General features: G+C 37.8%; 4 protein-coding genes across 9 annotated transcripts; 1 reads left to right on the forward strand and 3 right to left on the reverse strand.

Moving 5' to 3' along the window:
• Window positions 1-967: 967 nt before the first annotated feature.
• Window positions 968-3,143, reverse strand: EMB2394 (Ribosomal protein L6 family). Its single transcript, XM_088821531.1, has 4 exons — window positions 2,960-3,143; window positions 2,386-2,471; window positions 1,979-2,287; window positions 968-1,467 (listed from the first exon to the last, which is right to left on the reverse strand). The coding sequence occupies exons 2-4, from the start codon at window positions 2,418-2,420 to the stop codon at window positions 1,131-1,133; spliced, it is 681 nt and encodes a 226-aa protein (XP_088677657.1). The 5' UTR covers window positions 2,421-2,471; window positions 2,960-3,143; the 3' UTR covers window positions 968-1,130.
• Window positions 3,144-3,603: 460 nt separating this feature from the next.
• On the forward strand, window positions 3,604-9,810 carry RIK (RS2-interacting KH protein). Of its 4 annotated transcripts, none has more exons than XM_012996145.2 (12): window positions 3,604-3,868; window positions 4,257-4,485; window positions 4,760-4,858; window positions 4,978-5,012; window positions 5,096-5,171; window positions 5,909-6,004; window positions 6,085-6,171; window positions 6,750-6,843; window positions 6,933-7,050; window positions 7,503-7,923; window positions 8,933-9,173; window positions 9,354-9,810. In XM_012996145.2, exons 1-12 carry the CDS (start codon window positions 3,804-3,806, stop codon window positions 9,488-9,490), a joined length of 1,698 nt encoding a protein of 565 aa, XP_012851599.2. In that variant the 5' UTR covers window positions 3,604-3,803; the 3' UTR covers window positions 9,491-9,810. The 4 variants fall into 4 exon arrangements, with proteins under 4 accessions (XP_012851599.2, XP_012851612.2, XP_088677658.1 ...); XM_012996158.2 differs by having other exon boundaries at window positions 8,988-9,173; XM_088821532.1 differs by having other exon boundaries at window positions 5,909-5,980.
• Window positions 9,811-10,046: 236 nt separating this feature from the next.
• On the reverse strand, window positions 10,047-12,728 carry LOC105971325 (uncharacterized). 3 transcript variants are annotated; one of them, XM_012996174.2, is made up of 5 exons: window positions 12,610-12,728; window positions 11,894-12,040; window positions 11,745-11,813; window positions 11,364-11,470; window positions 10,047-10,902 (listed from the first exon to the last, which is right to left on the reverse strand). In XM_012996174.2, exons 2-5 carry the CDS (start codon window positions 12,030-12,032, stop codon window positions 10,345-10,347), a joined length of 873 nt encoding a protein of 290 aa, XP_012851628.2. In that variant the 5' UTR covers window positions 12,033-12,040; window positions 12,610-12,728; the 3' UTR covers window positions 10,047-10,344. The 3 variants fall into 3 exon arrangements, with proteins under 3 accessions (XP_012851628.2, XP_088677661.1, XP_012851632.2); XM_088821535.1 differs by having other exon boundaries at window positions 12,568-12,676; XM_012996178.2 differs by lacking the exon at window positions 12,610-12,728 and adding an exon at window positions 12,495-12,588.
• Window positions 12,729-13,315: 587 nt separating this feature from the next.
• On the reverse strand, window positions 13,316-15,984 carry EXO70E1 (exocyst subunit exo70 family protein E1). Its single transcript, XM_012996181.2, has one exon. The coding sequence runs from the start codon at window positions 15,402-15,404 to the stop codon at window positions 13,446-13,448; it is 1,959 nt and encodes a 652-aa protein (XP_012851635.2). The 5' UTR covers window positions 15,405-15,984; the 3' UTR covers window positions 13,316-13,445.
• Window positions 15,985-16,918: the final 934 nt, after the last annotated feature.

Consider the following 16,918-nt stretch of genomic DNA (forward strand, 5'->3'; position numbering starts at 1 on the left):
TTTTTCCGATTTTAGAACAATATTTTTCATTCCAAATTCGAAAAATCCGATTTTGATTTCTCGCGTAGTTTTTCGATCGGAATTGGAATGTATATGAGATGCCGATTTCCGATCCTATTTCAATTTCCGAAAACAATTATGAAATTCCGAGTTTTTTTTCGAAAATTACACTAATAACATCAATAAAATTATGTATTCTATATTTAAGTGACTGAAGAATCGTAAGTTTTCGATTTTCGCTGAGTTCGATTAAAAATATCCAATTTTAGAATGAGTTTTTTCATTTCAATTTTCGAAATCCCAATTTTTTATTTTTTCAGATTTTTTTGGAACGAAGTTGGAATGAATCATTCCGAAAAAAAATTGAATTTTCTGAAGGTTCTTATTTCGTTCCGATCCGTCCAGTTTTCACTCCTAAGTAGCCTCGATGGTGTTGAACAATTAAATATATTTCCCAATTAACTATCAATCAGATCTAAATAAATTTTTTTCTATTTAACTATGACCTTTATAATAGTTTAATAATATAATTTTGATTAAAATAAATATGCTAGTGGAATTTATGTGAAGAATTGAAACCCCATTACATATAATTTATTAAGACATTTAACTATTTGAATAAAATAGTCGAAATACAAGTTTTTATGGGACAAAATTGTCTCAAATCTGTTCAATTAACATCTAAACGAACAAGTTAGATTTTTCCAACTGAATCGCTAAGCAAAAGTTGGATCCGTTCAGGTCTCCTTACCAAATGCACTGAACAATGACTCATCTGACCGAATAAGAGATGGGTACTATTAAGAGGGCCATTAAGAGCTCATTAAGTGCAATCAAACAAGGCCTAAGTCGGACTCAAGTATTTTGCGCTCGAGCTCGAGTACAACTTGTTTGAACATTTGGTTCAGACTATTTTCATGCATTTTAATTGCATCATTCTTACTGATACATAATACATTGAATGAGAAGATCCAAAAGTAATTCTAACATTGAACAAAACTAGTCCTCAACAGTCAATTAAACAACAACAATTCTTCATAAACATCTCCAAAAAAAACATATAGACACATAAACAAAAGACAAGACAAAAAAAAAAAAAAAAAAAAATTAATGTGAAATAGTGGATTTGCTTATTTCTTCTTGCCTGCTTTACCCTCCTTTCTTCTCACAATTTCATCGGCATATTTCACTCCTTTACCCTTGTACGGCTCCGGGGGTCTCCACTTCCTAATCGAAGCGGCAAATTGACCGATTGCAGATTTGTCGTACCCGGTAACTGCAATTTTCGTATTTTCGTCAACTTTCACCTGCAGCCCGTCTGGGATTGTCATTCTGACTGGGTGAGAAAACCCGAGGTTAAGAACAATGTCCTTTCCTTCGACTGTGGCACGATAACCGGTGCCCACTAACTGCAGTTTCTTCTCAAAACCTTTCGAAACACCCACCACCATGTTGTCGGTTAGGGTCCTGTAAAAATCCAATACTCATATTAGAAATTCAGTGGGGAAAACGGCAGATTACCTTTTTCAAGAGTCGGCAGAGTTTATCCATAAACATTTTCCGAGCAATTGCATGAAAGATCTTAGGTACTTCAGTATTTGCTTGAGGCTTCTATCACGATTTACAAGTAATAACAATAACGACTAGAGAATGACCCGATCAGTATAACGAAAAAGATAACAAGAAAACCGAGAATCTAGAGACCATCAGAAGTTATCTAATTTTCAAAAAGTGTAGATATCATAAATTCCATCTTTCCGATTACGCTACTTTATCCCTAAACTAAGAAGAATAAACCATGTATCCAAATGCCAATTGTTCGAATAACATATCGCGGAGAATCTAGCGTCAGCATCCCAAAAGATAGGATCTCTTAACATAACATGTAACCATGCTTATACTTGCAGATAAAAGCAAGTGGCGAAGAGTAAACATCGACAAGGAAAAACGGAGAGAAAAAAGAGAAATCGAGAATTGCCTGAATAAGCCATGCATCTGGTTGGCTCTTCTAGTCTCCACAGCCTTCCTCACTCGTAAAATTCCCGAATCGTCCTTGTCGAGCAGGATCTCGCGTGGGTAAGTAATAGCGAGCTCCCCAAGAGGTCCTTTCACCTTCAAATCCTGGCCGTCCATTACGAGGGTCACATTCGACGGCACTGGAATCGGCTGCTTCCCGATTCTAGACTCTTTGCACTCTACTGTCTTTCTCACAACAGCAAGCCGAGGTGCAGAAATCCCCGAAACACGGATTCCATTTGCTTCCCCAAGAAAAGCGGACCTCAAGTAACTGATTCGAAATCAAAACGTACGGCGAAAAAAGCATCACAATCATGAATACAATTAATTAAATTCTTGGAAAACACGAAAATTTATTACGACAGTGACCTGGATTGTATGGGAGCACCAATTATCGAAGCCATATTGCTCAGCTAGAGCCCGAATTAAACGATCGCCAATATTCCAAAGCCCCCCTGCAGTAACAAAATCATTAATCTTGGTTGGACAATATTACTTCACTACCCCTCCATGTAAAACTACAATTATTTCCAACATAGCGTAAACTCAACAAGAATACAAATATACAATGTGCAAAACCTAAACATTTTCATAGGATGAGCCAAACAAGTAAATTTACTTTTCTTTGCCCTTACAGAATTACATATACTCTCTTAGAACATTCCTCGAACACTTCACATACAATTTTACAACTTCCAAACAGCACCTAGTGGAAGATAAATCCCTAAACCCCAACCAGAAAATTTGAGGAATTCATATCATTTTCCAGTTCCGGAGCATCACCCGAGAAGCATTTCCAATTTCAAAACATCGAGCAAAAAACTACACACACACACACACACACCCAAGAAGAAACATAATACATACAGAAACCACGAAATATGTATACATATACACGCACAGCAATGTATAATAAAGCAAGAAAGAGAGAGTGCAGCAGTACCAGAGGTAGGAGAGACGCAGAGACTGAAGAGAGAGAGAGTAGGGAGAGAGAGAGAAGTTGTTTGGGAATTTCACACCCCAGGGGATAAGATAACCAGTATTTTTTATTTTTTATTTTTTATTTATTTATTTTTTTCTCCTTTTAGGTAGAAATTCTTCCGACAATTTTTTATTTTATTTTTTTATTTAGGATAAAATAGCACTTAACCCCTCTGGTTTAATATTTGCGCACATGACACCCTTGTACTTTCAATATAAGCATATGACCCGTTGTAGTTTGAATTGTTTGCACATGTTCCCTTGTACTTTTAATATAAACACATAACCCCTATGATATTCCACTTGGTAAATAATCATGCTCGTTAGGAAGAGGAAATTTTTGAAATCACAAGGAGGTTATGTCCTTATGTTAAAATATTGAAAGTATGGGGACTAATGTGCATAAAGTTCAAACCATAGGGCCAATAATTTTGAATTGGACTAAATTATAGCATAGAATTAGGCCCATCCTTTTGGTTCAGTGAAAGGGCCCTAAAAATCTTATGGCCCAATAATAATAATAATCGAAGAGAAGAATTAAATAATCAGCACGTGCGAGTCACGTGCATCGGCCATGTTTTAATTTTCATGTTTCATTCCTTCCTCAGAAATTGGATGTATCGAAAATCTTTTAGGCAGCCAGCCTCATAAAACCCGCGAATTGTTGTACGATTTTCGAACACACAAATACATACATATATATATATACACACACAGAGAGAGAGAGATAGAGAGAGAGACGAACAGAGAAGTAAATCCGAAGAAATTGAGGTGGAAAAGGGGGGTTCAAGTAGCCGACAAGATCAATGACGGAGGATAGTTGTCCTAGGGTTTCACCATCTGAATCCGATTCATCGAAGACGAAGCAAAGGTGCGGTAATTTCGACTTAATCAGCGTTTTTTTTTTTTTAATTTTTAATTTTTAATTTTTAATTTGACAATGGGTTATTATATATTAGTGCTGCTCTCTCTCAGGATCGTGTTGAATTTAGTTTCAGTTGTGGTGAATGAGAGTCCTGATGCAGCAATAACTTTTCAGTATTAGCAGAAAGGAGATGAATTTTATTAGCAGATAAATAGAGTAATGTTGGCTATAATTTATAGAATTGGTATTTTAAGAACTTGAAATCGGAGAATTAAGTTTCCACAATTAGTCACACATCCTTATAATAGGCCACTGTCCAATAAAATTGCACCAGTAAATGATAAATATAGCAAAATATGCTTAGGTTATTAACGACTGTAGGTTGTTCTTACAGAAAAAAGAGGAAGTGGGATCAGCCGGACGAGTCGTTGGTATCTGGAATAGCAGTTCCGGGGATTTATCCAGTGGCGAACATGGGGTCTTTGGCCGGGATAACTCTGCCTGCAGTTTCTTCTGGTGCTTCTCTTGCAATACCTTTTTCCAATTCTAGTGTCGTCCCGCTGCAAGCGGTTCAGGTGCCTTTGCAGCAACATGCTGCTGCCATTGTCCAAAAGCTAATCCAAGTAAGGATAGTTCTCAAATTGGCACGTTCATTTACCCTAGTCTGGTGAAGTACAATTGATTTAGTCACTGACTAAATTTCCCCGCTTGTAATTTAGTTATTTCGTATTTTCCAAGTCATAGTTTTCAATAAACCAAACTCTTTCTCCCCCTCTTTTTTCTGTAATTTAATGAAATATGTTTTTCTCACGTTGTTACTAAAATTTGTTTAGTAATGCTTCTAGGCTCTAAATGAAGTTTTGAATTCCTATTCTCACTTGTTTTTTAAATTTATAGCCAAAGATCCAAGATGAATTAATTGCTAGAGAAATTGTCATAAACGATGCTGACTCTGCTATTCGTTATAAGCTCACAAAGCGGCAAACACAAGAGGAGGTAAATTTCAATAGTTTGGCTTATGTAATTAAAAGTGCTTCTCTAGAAACACCAATGACAACAAATTGCCTATGGTCCCTAAGGGTTTGGCAGTTGATAAGTTATTTACCATTTTGCAGATTCAAAGGAGCACTGGGGCTGTGGTAATTACTCGGTAAGTAGGTTTCTCGATGATAATTTCTTTTGATTTACTTTGCATTTCGTTCTATATGATTCACTTTGAAGTGGAATTTATAGGGGGAAATATCGATCTCCTAATGCGCCACCTGATGGGGACAGGCCCTTGTATCTTCATATATCTGCGGCTTCCCATGTAAGTAGTTTGTAAGACCTTAAGTTTTGATGTTGGAGATGATGCATTATTATGGTTGTGAAGTACTTTTGTAAGACAATTTTTGTTACAGTCACCTGTGCTGGAGTATGTTATCTCAGAGAGCACCAGTCTCCAAAACTAAGTAATGTGAGATAAACTAATGTGTTTAATCGAGAAATTACGATCCAGATCGAACCAAATGTTAATGGGTAGACTAGATATCTTTCTATTGATCTAATAATAACTGCACACAAAAAAAATCTCTTCCAAATATAGATTTTGTCTTGTCTATATGCTTATTCTTTTTTATGATTGATTTTTATATACAAAATGACTACTGAAGTACTGATTGAAAAAACCGTCTCTGGAATGCATGAAGTATCATTTACAGAAGACGTCATCATTGAATTTATTGTTTACAAGCTTGTCTTGTGAACACTTAAGATGTCCCTCTATTGGTATCTTGTAATTCTGTGTTGGTTTCAAAATTTGCACTGATGTTTATTTTTTAGGATTAATGATTTTTGGATTGATGATTATTTTTTTATCGTTCTGCAGAAATACCTCACTTCATTTCAAATGTGATTATTGGATCTGATTTTTTTTGAGAATTTGGTTTACATGTTCTTAACGTGTCATCTGCATGTTGAGCATTTTCATCTTTCCAGTATTAAATTTCACTTTTTGTTCCTTTTGATGTACTTTTGTTATGTTCACATGTTATGTTGTTGCTTCAGCTGGAAACAACAACAGAACGAATCAAAGCAGTTGATCAAGCTGCTGCTATGGTGGAAGAAATGCTGAAACAGGTAACAAGGAACATTGGAGCTAAGGTTATTCTGGCTCTTGAGAGATATTAAGAGCTGCATCATTTTGAGAATTTTTTACTGACGGTATGATAATTGTGCCTCAGGTTGATCATTTGATGAAGACCTGTGTCTTTCTGGGATTTGAGGCGGACCCATCGTTCAACATAGTTTCTCGCATCCGTGGTCCAAACGTGAGCCTTTTCTTCATTGGTGTTATCTCACTCTTCTTTGCTTCATCTTGTGTGCTTCTTTTAGTTTCTATGTTTCTGTCTTGTCTTTTTTTTGTGTGGGTGGGATTGTTGGCTGTTGGTTACTTAGAGTATGGAGGATGTGGATGGAAGACTATGTTAAGACATGGTATCTACACAAATTGAGTTGCAGTTTTTGCATCTCCATTTATCTTTTATACTTGCTCTGTCCATTCCGTTTGTGACATGGCATCCATTCCGGCATTTTTTGGGATAGTATGGTGAATTGGGAGGTGGGAAAGGAGAGTGTGTAGTTTAGTTTCTTGGTCTAATATGTTTGTATCTGAGAGCCTTATGATTTATGTTAGAGGTATTTTAGTGCTTTAGTGTCGCACTACATGTCCTTATTTCGACAACTGTGCCAGATCTGTGCATAATTGTTTATCTAGATTTTGATTGATGGCTCAAGTTTGTTTTCTCACATCAAAGATAAGAGAATCTAATGTTTGAAGCTTTCTCTGAAATCTCCATGCAATCTGGAGTTCTTTTCTGTTGCTGCTGGTTGGGTTTTGTAAATGCAGGACCAGTATGTAAACCACATTATGAATGAAACAGGAGCAACTGTATTACTTAGAGGACGGGGTTCTGGATATTCTGAAAACGTGAAATATGAAGGTTGGTATTATGGTGTATTCTGCTTAGCATTTGCTGTTATTGTGTCCTGACCAATTGATAATCTTTCTTCTGCTGTGCCCTGCTTCTAGAAACACAACAACCGTTGCATCTCTTGTTATCAAGCAATGACGCAAAAAGTCTTGAACATGCAAAGCTCTTGGCAGAAAATCTTTTGGATACAATTAGTGCCGAGTGCGCTGCATCTAGGTAATAGATTCACTGATGTTTGTGTTAACTGTGTGAATCATAAATGGCAGTACTCCATCTGCAGAGCTTTTATCAGTTATGCATACCTGTGGACCTGATCTTGACTATCTAACTTCACTGTTATATTATATCTTGAAAGATAATTTATTGTTTTTTTAGGTACTGATAGCGTCTGCATTTTTATATGCTAAGATAAACACTTTTCTTCGTTTACACAGTTTTGTGCTCGATTATCTCACAACTTTAACATGCTTCTATGAGTTTACAGTTTCTTGCATTACTTTTTTTTCAAAAGAAATATTACGGTTTTCTAGAATCTTCTAGACCTAAGCACATTATTGTGCATGCATGATAAAAAATCTAGTAAACATTGCTTTTACAATGATATGAAGTGGAAAACTCCCTCTTTTTGGAGGATAATCTATTCATTTTTCACGGTCTATGTGCTATAGGGTATCTTCGTCTAAAGTGTATGGTGCTGTTCCTCCTCCACCTCAGTTACAGGTGGGGGTCCAGAGTCCTGGAAGGGCATCAGAAATGAATGATGTAGCTTCTCTCAGTTCATCTGCTTTGATCGATGGGAGCAGTGGACTTCCTCAATCAAGCACTGGTTGCTATCCTCATGGGTTGCAGAGTGGAACAAGCTATATTGGTTACGGTGGCATATATCCACAAGCAACGCCATTGCAACAAGTGGCGTTAGCCCTTAGGCGGTCCACCTCTCCAGTGACTGCTACAGTTGCTCCTGCCACCACAGCAGCAAGCACAGGACCACCACAGGAGGTATCCGACGCTGCAAAGTATAAGCGTTCCCAAAAGCGAAAATTTCAGGAGTTGCCTGCTGCTGCAAAAGGGCCAGCAAATATTAACCAGGTATACAGCATTTTCCTTAATTATAGGCAATGTATATAGGGATTGTTTTTGGCTTGTTGCAGTTTCAGGATTATAAATATATTTTATCAGCTGCTTAATATACTTTTCGCCTGTGCATTATGCCATACCTGACAAGAGATATGGAGAAGTCTTAAGCCTATGGGGCAAGAGAGTGTTAATTGGGACTTTGAGAGATCCTGTTATTTCGTCTTTTGTTTTTGTGATTGGTACAACATTTCTGATGAATTTAATACGTACCTGAAATAGTTGCAGGAAACAGTTTGGGTTTAATTTGCGCATTTTCTAGTGAGTTGTATGATTTTGAAATTTGACAAGCATGTTTTCCACTAGATGATTTGTACTAGTTAATAGCCATTTTGTAACTTATCCTTTCTGCTTCTTGCCCAGAATTAGTGCATTCATGCACTCTGGTGGACTTTTAGACCATAATTCGAGTATTGACTATCAAAGTCCGTCGTTTTCTAAAATGTTATTTGTTGTGCACTTCCTACATTCTTTATTTAACTCCTGATGCTTATTACTTCTTATTCCAGGTATTTTCACTGACCTCTATGAAGCTTACAGGCTGATACTGGACCTCTGTGTTCGACATTTGTATGTTTCACAGGGTTTCTGAAAATGAGGTGGCATGAGATAGCACTCGTTGTCTCGTTGATTTATTTCTGGTGCTGGTCCAGATATTGTGCTGTTTTAGATATCTACATGAAATGCACACAAGCACTACTTTCACCCACAGTAGTTCTCCATTCTCATTGATGGATTGATTGTCCAGTTTCTGATGATTCATGTCGATACTTGAAATTTTAAGATGCTGATAAATTGAAACATAGAAGCATGGCCCTGCTCTACCGTTAACTCAATATACATACTAACTACATCACTTAAACTTTGAGCAATAAATTAATGGTCTTACGAAGTGTTTGTGATTTACACGATTTATGATACCATACTTGTGCTAACTTGAGGGATCTTTTATATGCTTTCCCAGAAGAATATACAGGTATCAGAATTTCCAATGCCACGTGATCTAACTTCACATGTAGGTGCAAGAGATATTTCAGTTGTGCAAGATCCAAAGAAATTCGTTAAGCCATCGACCAATGGGATGCCGCCGCCACCTCCTAGGAGTTTACCACCATCCTTCTCTGCCCCACCAAAGTTTAGCTCCACTACCAAAGTGAATGGAGACAATAAGGGAACTCAGCTCTCCAACTCTGAAGTTGTCCCTGGTAAAAAAAAGATTCTTCTTATGGCTCTTGTTTCAATCAGTATATTTTCATTGTGATTTTGTTGATGACAAATGCTTCCACTTTCGAAACACTATGGTCTCAAGTGACGACTTTTTGCCAGTTTTTCTAGTTTTGCTGCTGTTATACTCTTTTTGTTACTACTAAAGTATATTGCATTAGATACTTTGATCAAGCTAATGGAATATGGAGATGATGATGATGATGATGATGATGATGACCTCGAGGAAACAGCCGAACAACCCATGGAAAAGCACTCGAGCGATCCAGCTATACCGAAACCTTTCTGGGCTGTTTGAAATATGCATTTCACATCTCCTTTGACCACCAATAATGGTGGTTTCTTCTACGACCTATTCAACCGGATATTCTCTATCCCAAAAATGCAGACTGAGTGAAGGATATGTTTACGTGCATTATTGGGAATTACAGAGACTCCACCTCAGCACCAGATAGAAGAAGGACATGTACTTTTACATTAGTTGTAGAATTTACGGATTAGAGAAACTCTGATATTTTTTCGTTTCTTTAAATGTATGTTACCTGCATCAGGTGAAACTCTTTACACCATTGTATTTGTATTAGTAGGGATGCATTGCAAAAATTTCTTCCTCGGAAATTATTCTCTCCAATGAAACTCTTCACAATCACACCATTATTTTAGTGGATGGGTTGCAATCATTCATTTTTCTGAAGTTATTAGTCATTGATTATGGAAGAGGAAAGAAGTTTGCAGTCAGGTATGAAAAAATCGAGCTTGTAACCACAACCAAATTGCATATAGCATAATTCACTAACCGCAGTCAGGCCCCCGAGGAATTACCGTCTCACACATCGATATCCTGGAACAACATATTTATACCAGGATAATGAAAAATCCCTTAACATAAAGCATCTCTACACTTATTTCTCAAAAAGCTTGAAACAACTAGAACCTAAGAAGAAATATCCAAGTTTTATCCATATTAAGGCTCGAGAGTAGAGAATCATCTCTCTTTGCAACAAAGAAAGTCTACCGACAAAAGAAGTATTCAAGAGGAAAGCTAGGATAACAGAATCACATAAATAACCGAAACAAAAGAAGAGGAAAAACATTCAATCATGTTCAAACTTCCCCAAGAAGTCTCCTCTATTGTTGAGCATTCGATATTATTCAGACCCTAGTATTCGCATAATCATTCGGCTCGTCATTATCAAAATCCTTGCTGCCTCCATCCACCAAGTCTTGTCCAAATTCGTCATTTCCAGCTGCAACGCCACCGAGTGATCCACCGATCGGACCATCTGTCTCTTTATCTAAGAGGTCAGCAAAGCCAATTCGACCACCAGTGTAATTACTCTTCCTGCCTTCACCAAAATTCTCATCACCCTGTAATGAATCCTCACCAAATCCGCCGCCACTGCCTCCTCTAACAGGGTAGCTGTCGGTCCCACCATATCCACCACCTCCACCAGTGTAGCTGTTAACGCCACTATATCCACCGCCTCCACTTTGATATCCACCGCCTCCGCTTTGATATCCACCGCATCCGCTTTGATAACCACCGCCTCCGCTTTGATAACCACCGCCTCCACCTTGATAACCACCACCTCCGCCTTGATAACCACCGCCTCCGCTTTGATAACCACCGCCTGCGCTTTGATATCCGAAGCTCCCAGTTCGTGGCTTCTCAGTAGCATAATTCACCCTAACCGTTCGGCCATGCAGATCCTGAAAGAATTCATCATTAGACTTCACAATTCAGGCACATAAAATCAAGTACAAGATTATACACTGAAAAGTTAGCTCCATCCACTAGAATCTATGAACTTAGTTGAGAAAATTGAAGCCAATGCGTGCATTTTCATTTTGTTTAATCATATAATACTGTCGAACAGCATATATAAAAGACCAGAAAAAGATCTTACATTCACACCTTTATCTAAGTTCTACTCGAACCTATTTATAACTCCTTCAGAAATATAAACTTAAGCATATTCTTGCCTACTGCAAGTTTTGAAATTTCAATAGAAATTTCAAGTAAATTATTCTTCTATTATGTCTAATGATCACCAAGCAGCCACAAATAAATTCGTGAATATGTTCACATGTTTTCCCTCAACGAAGAGGACTATGTTCATCAATGGAGATAAACACACATGAATTTTTAGTAAAAAGTAATTTAAGTGTACCTGTCCATCATATGCCTGGATGGCACTGGAAGCAGCCTCGGTTGACGTGAAAGTAACAAAGCCGAATCCACGTGACCTGCCAGTCTCACGGTCCAAAATAACTCTAGCTGCAGATAATTGAAAAAATGTACATTAAACGATGGAATAATTTCAAAAAACATACATAACAGCCTAAGAAGTGCCCTATTAGTTCAGCTAGTTATGTACAGTGAGAGCCTACATACCATTGACAGGAACAATTTCAGATTATATTCGATTGTCTTTATTATCAAATATCATTTTCTTATTAGCACTCACAGCACAAACTACCTTCATTCAGTAATTTATTACAGAATCACAACTAACATCTAAATAACTATATAAATAAGCAAAAGATGATACCTTCAACCACTTCTCCATACTGGGAGAAAGCTTCCCTCAAACTCATCTCATCCGTGCTATACGAGAGACCTTCAGTAAGAGAACAGCATAATGTAAGGAAAGACTCGAAAAATAAGTCAACTCAGTCACAAATCATAGGACCATCTCACCTCCAACAAAGAGCTTTGAAGATGACGACATGCTTCTTATTGTCTGAAAAAGAGAAGCATTTGGTGCAGACATTTCCGTGGCTACATGCCTGGTCACAGTTTGTTTCAGCAAGCCGCTAACTCTGCTCAGAAAAGCCATTGTTGTACCTAACAAACCCCAATCCACCAACAAAAAAAAAAAACATGAGACAACAAATAGTTATTAGCTATAATTGAAATGAGCACTAATCGAGTCGAAAGCAAAATATCATATTCGTGTATGTAGAAAGAAACGCATGAAGGCAGCTCATACCCAATCGATTCTAGTCGTATGAATAAACATTAAACAATCTATACGGAAGAAACAAAATTGCTGATAAAATTACACCAAATCAGAATTACCAATTATTATATAATAATTAATAAAATACAACGAAGATCATCGCCCCCAAATATCAAATACCACAACCAGAAAAAGATGACAAAAAAACAAAGAGTCGAAGATAAATACAACACTCTCAGATAAGACTTCGAACACCGAAATGATTCCATATTTCATAATCAGAAATCAGAATCAAAACAACAGAAGTTGCAAAAAAAATGAAATCATAAACCCTAAAACCTGGATCAGATTTCAGATGAACATCCGAATATAAAACCGAAGAGCGATCACAAAACGAAAATCGAAAGCTTACGGGGGAAAGGTTTAGGGTTTTATCAGGGAGAAAAGAAAATACCTCCGATTAAAGAAAAGTGTTTATCAGATTTTTTTTCTCCACCAAGACTGTGTGTGAGTTCTGCTACACGACGAGGGTTTTAGCCCTCTACAATTTATCAAGGGCGAGTATCGTCTGTGAGCGAGTGTATTCTATACTGTGCGCCCGATTAGATCTTGTCCGTTGATTTCAGGCAAGATAGCTTGCATAAGACGGTAGTCAACGGTCAACCACATAATTATTGGTCTGCAAATGGGCTTAGGCTTAGAACTGACTGTACCACTGGATATATATACACAAATGGGCCCGTCTAGTTAGTTCTGCGGCCCATTTATGTTTTTTTCAGTACCAATATTGCATTTTCCACCCATATTTCCTGTTAATTTCTAACAATACCCTCCATATTATTTTTTTGTTCAAATTAGACCACTTCATGAGGTAAAATCAAATTGCGAAAAAACACATCTTGTTTGGATGATTACAACAAACCCCACCAATTATGCATTTTATTACGAAAAATTCCCTCCTTCAATAGGTAAATTTGAAACCGTAAGGGTGGACGTGTAAGACAATACATAGTCGAGAGGTAGTTGTAATTACACAAACATAAGGGGTTTTTTCGTAAATTGATCTTACCTCAGGAGGTCGACCGTAATTTGCCCTAAGTTTTTTTGTTACCAACAACAGTCCATATGATTCAAATTCTTTTAAAGCAATGCACAACAAATACCCAAAACTGCAAAACTTGTATAACCAAAATATGTGACAGAAGTCATTACAAGAATTACTATATAAATGCCACTCTTCCAAAATGACAAATAAATCTAAAAATTCAAATAAATCAAAATCAAGAAAAATCATTTCCTATGCCCCCCATGCAATGATTTCTGAGACCCTTCAAAAAGATCCAAAAGAAGATCCTCTAAATCATCAGCACTGTACTTAATATGCTTCTCACTAATATGATTAATATGCCTCCCGACGAAAGTTCGATAAGCCTGTATCACCTTCAACGACGTCGATATGTGCAGGTCGTCTCTCAACCGTCCGTCCGGGATCGACCACCCCGATTGATTCTTGTAGACCTCCTCGAACGCGGCGTAAAACCCTTGCAGCCTCTCCTTCAACAGCGTCTTCGATATCGAATTCGAACCCGGGTTTTGAATCCCTTCGTCTTTCAACAAGAAAAGGATCGAACTCCAAGTGGCTCTCTCGTAGTTCATCGCGTGCTGCTGGAATTTCCAATTCCGTTTCCTTATCCACTCGTCGCCCAGCACGATCCTCAGTTCCGACCCCCGAACTTTCTCCGCCATGTAATGGATGTTGTTCATTAGAAAGAGATTTCGAAGCGCCTCGTCTTTGTATAAGCTCGACTTGACTTCGAGGTTGGTTTCGAGTATATCGAAGAACGATCGGAATTGCGTTCCGGTGGGACCCTCCTCTTCTTCCTCTTGAGGGGTGTTTTCGTCCTTTTCGTCCCTCAAAACCTCGTCGAGGGTTTTGGTGTAGTCGGTCAACGTCTTGAAGTAGTTCATCACATACTTGGTGAGTGGGTGGACCCCACCTCCGGGGAAAGGGTTTGTCGAGACGCTCGATGCGACGGTGTTCTTGAATTCGAGAAAAGTCGCCTTTGCGCATTCGCCCAATCTTTTAAGGATGTCTTTGCATTCTGTTGTAACGCATGTCCCGGCCTCGCCGGAGTATAGTCCGGCAATGTCCGGTATAACTCCGGCGAGAACCTCGTACATGTCCAAGATCCTCATCAGCTTCTCCGGCTGGTGAGGGCCCACGGCGACCGCCTCGCAGAAATTCAAAAGCTGCAAGACTGCAGCTTTTGATGACTCTGCGAAGCAAACGGACCCCACCGAATCGAGATCTTCGAATATCCTTTCGGTTAGGGTTTTCTCGCTCGCGAGGTAGACGCGCACGAATAGCTTCATTGCCCTAATCCAACTCCTAATTTTCGAGTTCAATAATTTCCACTCCATTTTCACAACTTCCTCGATGCTCAATTTCTCCACCTCGAGTATAAAAAGACAGTCATCGAGCGCGTCCTTTTGGACATTCACAAACACTTGAGAGCACTCACGTCCGTAATTCGAATCGAACATTAAATTGGCGATGCTTTTTAGGTCGGGGATCACGTCCACGTTCACCAGCTCGATGACGTAATCCACCGAGGAGCGGCCCATGCTATCCCGGTGGACCACCGCCGCCGCCGCCACGTCATCGACCGAGTCATCGCCAGAGGAAATAACAGAACCCGCCTCAATTATACTATCCTCTTCACTCGATCGGAACGACATATGCTCCAGTTCGAAAGGCTGCCTGTTTTGGACAAGCAAGTGGCGGAACTCGTCCTCGAGCCGATTCATTCCTGTCTGGAGAAGGTCATGGGCCCTACGAAGAAGGGTAGAATCGTCATTTCGGCTGTCGGGGCTCCGATTCTCCAAAACCTCCGTCAATCTACGAGATTCTTCGACGGCTTTTAAGTACTCGAATGCTTCGTCGGGTCCACAATCCCATATCATCGACTCGTCCTTCTCCCAAACCATGATTTTATCGGAAATTCGATTGAGCTGCAGCTCGATTTCGTTGTGTTCTTCGTTGGATTCGACTTCGATTACTCTGCTTTCGGCGAACAACGAGGTCATATTCGTCAATTGCAATCCGAGATTCGCGAGGATTTTTCGAGCATCTTCGGTTAGATACTTTTTAGATTCCAATGCTTTCACAATACGCTGAGCTGCAGCAATCAATTCTTCTTCTGCTTCTTCCATTGCAGATTCTGTGGATGCATTATTACAGTCTCCCATATCATACAACAAACCCTAGGTTTAAACAATTTCTTCACAAATACCCCCAATCCTTCAAAAATCTTCACAAATAGTACCAATTCGTAACCCTAAACCTCAAATAATCCAGCTCAATTTTCACAAATTCAATATAATCAAAATATCACAACTATTCTTTCAAGTTTCAAGCAATAACCCAAAAGAAGCGCGAGATATTTTGGAGAGAGAAAGTAGAGAGAGAAAATACCCTTCTATTGGGTAATGATCTGTGGAGCTGGAAAAACCCTGCTTTAATGGCTGATCCACAATTAAAACTCTACTCGATCTCTCTTGTTTGTTTGTTTTTTAAATCTGAAGCAAAAGAAGAAAAGAAAGAAATCCCCAAAAAAAAAACTTTGTTGCTTTGGCTTTCTGATTTCTGAGTCTTGGCGGAAATATTATAATAATAAAATATTTGATAAATTAGTCAATTATATTCTTTGCTACAGTATATACATAAAATATAATTAATAATTGCTTAAATCTTGTCGGATAAAAACATTGGATTTTACAGGGAAAGTGAAATCTTTTGATTCACCTGAGTTTGAAACTTCCTATATTTTTACCTGAGCTATGTGTCCAACTACTAATCTATATATATAGATATATATATGCATGTAATTATTTTAATCTTTGTGCACATAAATTCTGCAAAACTAGAAAAAGTAATGATAATAATAATAATAAATTGTAAAATATTTTTCGAGGAAAATTATTTATTTATTTATTTGATAAATATGAGAGGTGACCATGTTTGCACATGCCAACTGCTAAAAATCCAGACTACGTTTGACCTTGATTGCTTGACAATTGGACCAAGACTCTGTTATTTTGATTCTCTCTCTCTCTCTTGACTGTTGTTGTATGTTCTTTGACATTTTTTTTTTGTATATTCTTGACATTTATTTCTTACTTCTCTCAATAATTCAAACCATTGATTTTTTAAGAAATTCGTCATGAATTTGTATTTATAGTTGCGTATACAATTAATTATATATATATATATATATATATATATATATATATATATATATATATATATATATATATATATATATATATATGATGACCTCATGAATATTATAGCTATACATGATGAGCTCAATATTACAGCTATATATATGTTTATATATTATTACACTTGGGCACGTTTATTAGTTGCAATCAGCAATTATCACCCTACCTAATTCAATTTCAATTAGTTAGGGAAAAATTGACCATGACCATGACATTCCCACCCATGTATGAATTAACATAGTTTATTTTATTCTATTTTTTTAATTTTTTTTAATAGAATGTAGGAACTCGCAACCAACCATATATATGTGCACTGGATAAACTTAAACTCTCGTATAATAATAGCTTGCAAAGCATAGGAAAGACGTGAACCACAACTAGGTTAAGCATATGCGACAAGCTCCACGTAGCGACCGTTGGCAAGAAGATTCGAACACGATGAGTTGACATAGGTTTACTTGCTCCAATGGCTAAGTGAT

This window comes from Erythranthe guttata, chromosome 8 (assembly GCF_056151865.1).
Source record: "Erythranthe guttata isolate IM_541 chromosome 8, IM_541, whole genome shotgun sequence".
Taxonomy (NCBI): Eukaryota; Viridiplantae; Streptophyta; class Magnoliopsida; order Lamiales; family Phrymaceae; genus Erythranthe; species Erythranthe guttata.